General features: G+C 39.3%; 1 protein-coding gene across 1 annotated transcript; it reads right to left on the minus strand.

Annotated features, from left to right (window-relative positions):
• Positions 1–476: 476 nt before the first annotated feature.
• LOC121517154 (neurexophilin-2-like) lies at positions 477–10,470 on the minus strand. The gene is made up of 2 exons (XM_041798709.1): positions 10,384–10,470; positions 477–1,310 (listed from the first exon to the last, which is right to left on the minus strand). The coding sequence occupies exons 1-2, from the start codon at positions 10,468–10,470 to the stop codon at positions 477–479; spliced, it is 921 nt and encodes a 306-aa protein (XP_041654643.1).
• Between the last annotated feature and the right edge of the window lie 388 nt (positions 10,471–10,858).

A 10,858-nucleotide genomic window follows, 5' to 3' on the forward strand; every position in this document is an offset into this window, starting at 1 on the left:
TAGTATCTTATTAATTGTAGTAACTCATTGTAATATCATGAACAGGTAAGAAATTCTTTGTTTGCAAAAAAAAAAAAGGGATTTTGCAATCACATTCTTAGCTGAGAAATCACCTTCAGTGGTTAATATCACATCTTAACTCGTATTGAAGCCTTTACAAAGAGTAAGAATTCATAAACACTACACTAAAGCCATGCCAGGGATCAGGGGGCTTCTATAAAAGATAATGTGGAGCTCTCTGAAGATGAGTGTGTGTTGTGTCAGACACCACAAAGTTATCTTTCAAAATTCCTTAATAAGAGACGCTCTTATTTACATTTTAGCACTAATGGGCTAAAATTTCATCCACAGACATATTGCAAAATGTTTTAAAGATGTACTAAAACATCCCATCTAAAGCTCTTTGGGAAACTGAAAACATGATTAAAAGTATATATGTTTTAAAGTTACAGTTTGATATCTTGGTTCAGAAGCAGTCATCCAAAATGCTGGTGATTCTGCTCGGTCTGAAAGTTGTAGTCTGGACAGACTTTCTGCACCAGTCTGTAATCAGTGCCAGTGAAAGCAATGAAGATGCAGATAACCTTGAAGGGTTTGGCACAGATCCAGGCTGCTTGGGACTGGGTGTTTTCTGAGTAGCAGGTTTGCCCGGGATCATACATACAGGGCTTGGTCTTCTTGGACCGATTAGTTCTCTGGTAATCTATCCGGCAGTTAAGTTCAGTCACCATAATCACATCTTGCTGCTGCCTCTGATGCTCCAAAGGCGTTGAGCTGGTGGACTGAGATGTGCTACGGAACTGGAATGTAGGATCTGAAACCTGGACCGAGTGAATGCCCTGGACTGTCGAATCCAAAATCTCCCATCCTACAGCTTTGGAAGGTGGGACGATGCTGACCGATATGTTCCCCAGATGGGTTGAATTGTGACGGAAATAGACGCTGAATGTGCCATTGATATGATCAACAATTTTCCCTGTCACTAGGAGGCTGAACTTCATGGTTTTCACATTGAAGTAAAAATCCCCCCAACCGAGGATCTTCTTGGCCTTTGTGGATGTTTTAGCTGGAGGTTTGGATTTGGAAGAAGAGCGGTACAGATACTGATCCAGGGCTTGGGAGAAGTTCTGAGGCCACCCATATGGGCCAAGGGAGCCATAGGCAGGTGTTTTGTGTTTAGTAGAGATGATCTGTAAGTCTTTGGAAATGTGTTTAACTTTCAAAGCAGCCTCCACAGTGTCTCCTCTTCTTCTTTCTTCCTCCCTCCATTGTTGGCTCTGAAAGTTTAAGGGCTCAGCTGTTTCTTGGACCTGTAGCCAAAAAAGTAAATTTGGTACAGTTTAGAACTGAATGAGTCTTATTCACCAAAGAAAATGTCCCCATAATCCCTTTTGGTGTTACCAAAACAGATCAGATATAATTGTTTAAAGTACAAGGACAAAAAACAATGATTTAGAAAAACTATTTATTTTTGCTGTAGACTGACACATTTGGGTTTTACATCAAAAGATGAAAATGAGACAGGAGATCCACATTTCAGCTTTTATTTCCAGATATTTACATCTGGATCTGATAAACAACTTAGAAGATAGCACCTTTTGTTTGAACCCACCCATTTTCATATGAGGTAAAGTATTGGAACATGTGACTGACATGTGTTTTGGTGCCCAGCTGTGTCCTATTACACTGATTATTCAAACAATAAATACTAGCAACAAATTTCTATAAGCTCAGTTGCAGATGTGGGTTGTGCCTGCCCAGACTGCAATTATAGTTAAAGGTGTAACCAACATTTTAACCAGAAAGCTGTCTATAAGTAAAAAAAACAAACAAGCACTTATGTAGCTGAGAGGAGATGGAAAATCAGTCAGAGCCATGGCACAAACACTGGCCAGTACAACCATTTGGAAAGTCCTGAAGAAGAAAGAAACCACTGGTGTAGGTAACAAACTTCAAATGGGTAGACCAAGGAACACAGCAGCAGTTGATTTCAGAAATATTGTGAGAGTTGTAAGGAAAGACCCTAAATCAACTTTTAATGACATCAGCAACAACCTCCAGAGGGCAGGAGTGAAGGTGTCACTATCCACTGTTCACAGAAGAGTTCATGAACACAAGTACAGGTACTACACCAGAAGATGCAAATCACTCATTAGCAAGAAGAATAGGAATCCTTGGCTAGGATTTGTCAAAAAGTTTTATGGACTGATGAGACAAAGATGAACCTCTACCAAAGTCATCCATCTATCCATCTATCCATCTATCCATCCATTTTCAATATTGCTAATCCCATTGGGGGTTGTGGGGAGGGGTTGAAGCCTATCCCAGCTGTCATCAAGAGGAGGCAGGGTATGCCCAGGACTTGCAGGGCTACCAAAGTGATGGAAAGGCTAAAGTTTGGAGAAATGATCCCAAACATACAAGCTCATCTGTGAAACACAGTGGAGGTAATGTCATGGCTTGGGCTTGCATGTCTTCTTCTGGGACGGGCTCATTGATCTTCAGTGATGATGTAACACATGATAGCAGCAGCAAAATGAACTCAGTAGTCTACAGAATCATTTTGTCTGCCAATTTAAAGAAAGATGCAACCAAACTGATTAGGAGATCATCATGAATAAAGAGAATGACCCAAAATACACTGCCAAAACAGCAAAGGAGTTCATTAAGGGCAACAAGGTTTTAGGGCGCACTCACACTGGGCCATCAGTACCGTGCCTGGGCCTGTTTGAGCCTAAAGTCCAGTATGTTTGACCAGTGTCAGTGCATTCGTTCCCTGCGTGGGCGCAGCACACTTCACAGCCCTGGCACAGAAGAACATGGTGGGCCTAGGGATGGTACGAATGCAAATGAAGAAACCCAATGGCAGGGATGTGATGTAACATGAAGTAACAACAAAAGGACCCGTTTTAGAGAGCAGAGAGCACACCAGGCAGCAGCTGCATGCTCACCAGACACACTGTCCTAAAGAGACAGGCTGATAGAGATGGCAGGATTCCATCTAGAGAGATAGAGAACTATATACTATATAACTATATAAGGACCCAAAAGAGAGATCACATTACACCGATTTCAAGGTCTCTGCATTGGCCGTCTCTTTTAGAATAGATTTTAAGATTCTTTTATTGGTTTTTAAAGGTCTCAATGGTCTGGCCCCTTCTTATTGATCAGATTTGCTTGTACCCTATGAGCCAAGTAGAGCCCTCAGGACTTCAGGAAGTTCTCTGTTAACAGTACCCAAAACCAGAACTAAAACTTACTGTGAGGCATCTTTTTATTACTACGGCCCCCATCTTTGGAACAGCCTGAAGACCTGAGGGCTGTACCTAATGTTACTGTTTTTAAAAGCAAACTCAAGACCTGCCTTTTAGCTTTTAAGTAAAACTTTAGTTTATAATCTTAATTTTGTCTCTTTTAGGTTTTATCTCATATCTTAATTTTTAGGACTGCCTTTTAGTAGTTTATCCTCTTATCTTAACTTACAAAGTCCTCTATTGTGTTTTATACCTACTTTATACAGTTTTATTGATATTTTATTGTTCTTTTTCTTATTTTAATGTCCTCTTATTCTGTTTTTATTTCATTTCCCATCACTTTGTTTTAAGATTTTAACCAAACCTCCAGTGTTTCGTCATTCTGGACTTTAAGATAGCTTTTCCTCAGTGCACACATTCCTGTGTGAAAGGAATCCATTATGTATGACACATTTGCCAAGGTATGGACTACAGACTCGGGAAGAGGGTGGGGGTACTGGGTGGGAGGGTGGTGGGGTGGGGGTTGTGTGTGGGGGGGTATTTTCTTTAAATTTTATGTTGCGTGTAAAGCACTTTGTGCTACATTGCATTGTATGAAAAGTGCTCTATATATATATATATATATATATATATATATATATATATATACATATATATATATAAAGATTGATTGATTGATCGATATATTTTGTCTCACTCTATTTCAACAAGTTACGAAGATTTTATCAGAGCTGAAGAATTTAACTTCGCAAAGCTCCACTACGACCTCATTCTAGTGGATCCAAGTCCAGTCCATATTTCTGACCCGTTTGTTGCAAAGTCCAGCTTTAACGACTGTGAGAGGTTTTTCTTTGTTTGTGAAATAAAGCCTCTTCTTTTGATCAAGCCACAAACACTTTTCATCCTCCGTGCGTAAAGGGGAGTCTGCCAAATACCTGGGCAAGTGTGTGCCGGCGTTGATCTAACAGCTGATTTAACCTCTAATTTTTATGAAATTATAATGCTAAACTATTGTCCACTGAATTAAGTTACCTATGATTCTATTTCATGTCATTAAGACATGAAAATGTGATCTTGATCACTGACATTTGAACAGAACATCATTTATCAATCCTGTGGTGTTTTCACTTCCAGCTCTCATCAGATTCATCAGATGGTTCAAATTGCTCTTGTCGCAGTAAAAAATAAATAAATAAATAAATATTCTTTTAACAGAACATTTAATTCTGCCCTGGACACAGGCTGTCCTTTGACATGAGAGCTCGTTTTGTGCAGCACTGAAAGTAGAGCTGGGTGATATGGCCTAAAATTGATATCCTGATATATTTTTGCTATATCCCAATACATGCTATATATCACGATACTTTGAAATGTCCTCTAAGTGGCTGTATAATGTTTAATTCAGCTCAAAATGACACTAGTTTTGTGATTAAAATAGACTGTTCTATTGGATTTTTAATAAAATTGTATGCAGAAAGGGCAAAAATCAATATAAAGTCAATTTTAACACTGTTTTAATTTGGAAAGGATTTCATTTAAACTTTAACTCATAAATCAAACATACATAAACAGTGAGATACTTGGTCTTTTATAGTGTATGGACAGTCCTGAAATGTTTTCTATGTTATGTTTATAATTTCTGATTATAAAATGATATTTTCCTCAATAAGGGAGAAGCAAACCTTCACAAAACTCACCAATCCTGCATGCAGCCGATGGCTAAAACCCTGCAGTCTCATCCACCATTCAGGCTCACAGCTTTGATTACATTAGTCCGTTATCTGTGCTGATGAACGCTGGAGCAGTTTCTGACAAGTTCATAACACGGGAGCATCTTTAGAGCTTATTTAAGTAGCTCTCCTGTGTGATCATGATGGGGCAAAGCTCATTTGGAAGCAGGAACTTTTTAACACTGCGACGTCGGTGTTTTGAGCTGTTAGGCTGAGATAAGGCTTCGTAGTTGTGGAGAAGTGGATCACGTTTGTCCGCTGCTGGGCCATCTTCTCTCCGACATGTACAACTCTGGCAGGGAGTTCTGAGCACAATGCTTGTGCCCTGGCAAATCACGTATTCTGGGTTAAGTGTCTATGAGATTTTTAAATCCTGGCTTTTCAACAACATTCGGCTCATGTCTTTAGCGGTGTGTTGTGTTACTGCCGCCATTACCTCTGAGTCATCTTGCGGCGTATTTTAACGATTACCGCTTGAGTTCAACCTCTTCCTTTTAAAGCTGAACCTCTGGCAGATGACAGACCCAGCGCTGTTTCTTGTTGTCCACCTCTAAACGCAGATAACCAGAGGTGTCAAAAGTATTCACATTCCTTATTCAGGTAGAAGTATAGATACTAGGGTTTAAAAAGACTTCTGAAGAAGTTGAAATATCAACTTAAGCTTTTTACTTGAGTAAAAGTGTAAAAGTACTGGTTTCAAAACTACTCAAAGTACAAAAGTAAAAGTAATGTAAAAATGCCATTAAGGACAAAAGCTTAGGCCGCGCCACAGGGGCCTATAGTGCACTACCCCACCTCCCCCCAAAAAAATTTTTCTAAAGGCCATAATGACTATACTGTAATGTTATATTATATTATATTATGTTATATATTGAAAAATTTGGGATGCACCTGTTTCAGCTGCATTTATGCCAATTGAAAATAAACGCATTTTAGTACAATGCAAATACATTCAAGAACCATGTATGTGTACTACCAACCTACTCGCTGGTGTTTGGTTGGGACATTTCATTCGAGTTCTCTTGAGTCTCTGCCACAGACATCTTCGTACTAGGCTACATACGTCTGCTATTTCCTTGCTGAAGTGTGATGTGGTTTGTGTCATGCGCGCAGGTGCGATGGATCACGTACAAACCAATAGGGTGTCGGAATGGTATTATGTTTCTTCTTCTCATCCCACCACAAACAAATTCACTCTATCCAGATGGCACGATTTATCTGGATAGGTTTTGGGGGGGTTTTTTGGTGTTTTTTTTTTTTTTTTTTTTTTTTTTTGAACGATGACAAGCCCGGAATGAAAACAAGCTGAAATGAACTAGTAGTAATGAGGCTATTTTTTAAATGTAAGGAGTAGAAAGTACAGATAATTACGTGAAAATGTAAGGAGTAGAAGTAAAAAGTCGGCTGAAAAATAATTACTCCAGTAAGGTATAGATACCCAAAATTTCTACTTAAGTAAGGTAACGAAGTATTTGTACTAAGTTACTTGACACCTCTGCAGATAACTAGCCACAAGCTCGCCATGCTGCTCTGTCTACCCATAGTGTTTACCTCCTCTCTCCTCTGCTGATACAAAAACGTGCATATGCGGAGGAGGGTTTTCTGTATGGGTAGGGGAGTGAGCTCTCTGCTTTGAGAGATGCGTTCAGGGACAATGGGAGAAACGAAACCCCAGCGAGAAATGCACACTGACAGCTCAAAACTTCCACACAATTTATACTCGGATGTTCATGATATAGTCATTTTATACATTGTGCGTGGCAAAAGCCATGATACATCGAGTATACTCGATATATCTCCCACCCCTAACTGAAAGGAATCAAAAATTGTGCAGAGAGATGGCACAGTTCATGACACATAAAGGAATGCCAGAGGGATTCAGATAGTATATGGACACACAGAAGAACGACTGTAGGGACTCGTATGAGTTCAAAAGTCGGGGTTTCATTCAGCAGGAGAAATGCTTGGAACTTTGATCAGGCTCCAGATTGTATGCTGTGAGCGATAACTCTCCGCTCTCGCTCTCTCCTGAATGGGCTCTGTATAGTGAACGTAGCCTACTGATCCCAGGTCAGGTGAATTAACCCCAGTGTCAGATCAGATATCGTATAAATCTGTTGCTATTTTACAGCCTAAAAAACAATACTTGAGTCACTGAGTCATTAACCCATATAAATTCATCAACAGTGGATGCTCTGTGTGTTGAGGTGATGTATCCATGCTTAGGCCTGGATGGGTTGAGCAGTGTGAGTCCAGGCCAATGGGGGGGGTCAGGCGAGGGGGCGAGGGGGTGGCAACTGGGCTTTAGCACAGTATGACTACAGCACAGTATGGATGGCCTAATGTGAGTGCACCCTTAGACTGGCCAAGTCAATCTCCAGAGTTAAACCCTTTAGAGCATGCATTTTACCTGCTAAAGAGGAGACTGAAGGGAGTAACCCCCCAAAACAGACAACTGAAAGAGGCTGCTGTGAAAGCCCAGAAAAGCATCACAAAAGAAGGATGCAAAAGTTTGGGGATGTCAGTGGGTCACAGGCTTGATGCGGTTATTGCAAGCAAAGGATTTGCAATTAAATATTAAGTCTTAAACACTTTTATCTATTTTAAGTCTATCTGTTCGAATACTTTTGCTTTCCTCAACATTTTGTGTGTTGTTACAAATACTGCTATCTTCTAAGTTGTGTATCAGATCCAGATGTAAACACCTGGAAATAAAAGCTGAAATGTTGATCTCTTGTATCATATTTATCTTTTGATGTCAAACCCAAATGTTTTCCGTCTACAGCAACAATTAAGGAATTGGCCTCACTGTTCAGATATTTTTGGATGGGGGTGTAAGTTCCCAATGTAACCATTATTAAGGAAACAGATCTTTTCAAAATTAATAAAAGATAACTTTTTGTTTTAGGCCAGATAATTTGGTTTTGTTTTGTTTTTTACATTCTTTGCTTTTAGTGCCACAAATACATTTTTCATGATGACAACTGTTTTAAAACTTATATCTCAGAGTAAGACATCTAGAAAAAAGAGGCTTTGAAATATGGTTCAGTGTAATCAGACTGCTGTCAAGCTTTAATTGTGTATTTTCTCATGTAGCTAATTTTGTTCTTTGAAACCCCTTTTCATTTTTGTGTTAATGCTAAATATTAAATTCCACATATGCACTGATTGTTGCTCCAGATTAAGTAATAAGATCAGTTCTGATAAACAAGAAAATCATCAGTTATATCAGATCATTGACATAATCACACTGTTATATAATTGACCCAAAACTGAGAAGAATGGAATAAAAGTACCATACCATATGTACCATATTTAGTGGAATATTAAACATAGTACATGTTTTTGGTAGTCCACCATCTTAATGTGTAGCTTCTCTTTCATTGAGCTTTATTATGTGGTACATTTTTTCTGGTTCCATTTCTTTTCAACATAACCGAACAAATGTTTCTGCCTGTCATAACACATACACCAGTTTCTAGTTTCTAAGGTATATCAGAATTTTCATATTCATGACACATAAAAAGAGCACAGCATTTTTGAATGAATAAAAGTGGCATAAAGCTGCATTTTCCATATTACTCCACATCCACTAGAACCATTCTAACACTTGTATCATTTCAATACCAGTCTTTAAGAGAACATTTTTTTAACCAACAACTGTTCTTTGCACAGGAAAGATGCCATCCATGAAGGCCATTTTCACTGTAGCTTAATAATGAGGTTGCAGGTAATCGGTTAAAGCAGTCATGATAGGTCATCTTCTTGAGGCAAGGACTAATACAGACACACAAGCATTACATTCATATTGCCATTAGCAAATTACACAACTGATTTTTTAACTACCTTCAACTGTTTGGTTTTACAATGTAAGATAATTATTTCAAACTCAAATTGGTTAACGTTTCTCTTCCTTGTCCTGTGTGAAGACATAACGATTAAATACCAATAAAAATCATTGAGTTCAGGGCAAAACGAATTGCATTGCATGACCATAGAGGAATGCAGCTGCCTGGACTTTTCTTAACACCATCATTTATTCTGGTGGTATGTCAGTTTATGTATGCCTTTCAATAACTGGAAATTGACTTTTATTTTAAACCAAAAAGTTCTTTGCATTTGTTGTTTAGCAGCTGAATTCCATATCCATCATAATGTGTGCTTCTTCTCCTCTTGAATTCTGAATAAACAGCACCCACGATATCATTATTTCTCACCAACAAGTGGGATTCACATCACCCCTTACCACCCCCAGGCCTCTGTGCCAATCTCTGCCTCCTGCAACAAGTGAGCTCCAACTGTGCCTATAGTTACAAAGCTCTAAATCTCCTGCTATGTGCTGCTCTCACCTAGCCTAATTGGAACCCACTGGGTGACAGCCATGTCACTGGCTCTGTGTCAAGATGCCAGCACAGAAACTGCAACTGAGTAATAGCGTTGGCATGGATGCAAGCACAACACCTGTGCAAAAAAACACCTGCAGAGGCTAAAAGACTGTGGAAACTGAAAACAGTAATTGTATCTTTCAGTCACTGACAAGTATGTATTCTCTATCCTTAATAGGGCTGTAATATGGTCACAATTTAAAAAATTGTTAAGGTATTTGTTTTTGCACTGGGGCAATACAAATTTCACAAATAGGCAAAAGCTGTACTGTCATTTAGTTGAAGTAGCATGGCATTACATTTGATGATTTTAAGGTCTTCTGACAATCTTTGATGTAGATGTTTCAGTTAGCATCTGTGCAGTAGATAAAATATGATTAAGATTAATGAGCAATATAATCAACATCAGATATGCCAAAAACCAAATTATGGAACAAATTTGAATGTTGAGCAGGGTATAAATCCACTTGTTGGTAGTATGTCATCTTGTATATAACCTAACATATGTTCCATGCCCAAGGAATCTTCAACAATAAGATACAACACTGAATGTAAAAACTGGCCGATCAGAACAAAAGACTTGTGCAAATTTACCTCCTTGAAAAAAACAGCAGATCGTAATTGTTCCAACCTCACAAGTTCACAAGGGGGGCTATTATTCTAGTTACTGAGAAAAATAATGTGCAGTAGGCTACACTCGAGCATAAAATGACAATCACAAATGTATCTATCAACTTAGCCAATGTAACTCCCATTAAACTAATTTCTATATACCACCGTATTCAGTTTTACAGTGCATATTTTACAACTGTATAACAAACTTGTTTCCTTAGATCCATCTCACACACCAAAATACACCGTTCCATTACGGGGCGCGAGTATCTGAAACAGTACAAAGAAAAGGATAGTTCTTTGTTGATGCTCCAGTTATAACGATCGTGTACTGAACACAACTTTTTTTTCTTGTATGGATCGTGCACGTGTAAGTTCACAAGTAACCTACATCTTACTCACCGCTGAAAGAAGAAGCCACAGACTGGTGATGGCAAAGTTCAAACACAGCCTCTTCATTATGCAGCAACGGCAGTAGCGTTTCACCATCCTTAGAGGCGAAATTTTACGTACAAGCTGTCTCCCCGACAGAATGAACGGTGATTAGCAGTCACTCGTACACTCACCCCGAAAGAAGAGAAGACATTCCGCATTCAAACTCAAACATCTCCTAGATATAGAGGGACTACTCCGCTCGTTGCGCACCCCCTCCCATCCTCGCGCGCTCTTCCGCGCCGCTCTTTCTATCCACACACACACACACACACATTCAGACACAGCCTTCTTTGTCTCCTCTCTCATTTACACCACCTAGCCGGCCCTTATTATGACTCATCAACCTGGGGAAAGGGACTCCTTTTAAGGCAGCCATGGTTTGACAGCCCTTCCCGTTGTCCCCGCATACACAGCGAGGCTGACACAATGACAGGGGCTCTCC

The sequence above is a fragment of the Cheilinus undulatus genome, linkage group 11 (genome assembly GCF_018320785.1).
Source record: "Cheilinus undulatus linkage group 11, ASM1832078v1, whole genome shotgun sequence".
In the NCBI taxonomy this organism is placed as follows: domain Eukaryota; kingdom Metazoa; phylum Chordata; class Actinopteri; order Labriformes; family Labridae; genus Cheilinus; species Cheilinus undulatus.

Bases quoted from the DNA above. Each gene is read 5' to 3' on its own strand.
- LOC121517154 (XM_041798709.1), bottom strand. From the start codon at position 10,470: ATGGTGAAACGCTACTGCCGTTGCTGCATAATGAAGAGGCTGTGTTTG. The intron at 1,311-10,383 runs GTGAGTAAGATG...TTTTGGCTACAG, and splicing joins TGTGGCTTCTTCTTTCAGCG to GTCCAAGAAACAGCTGAGCC.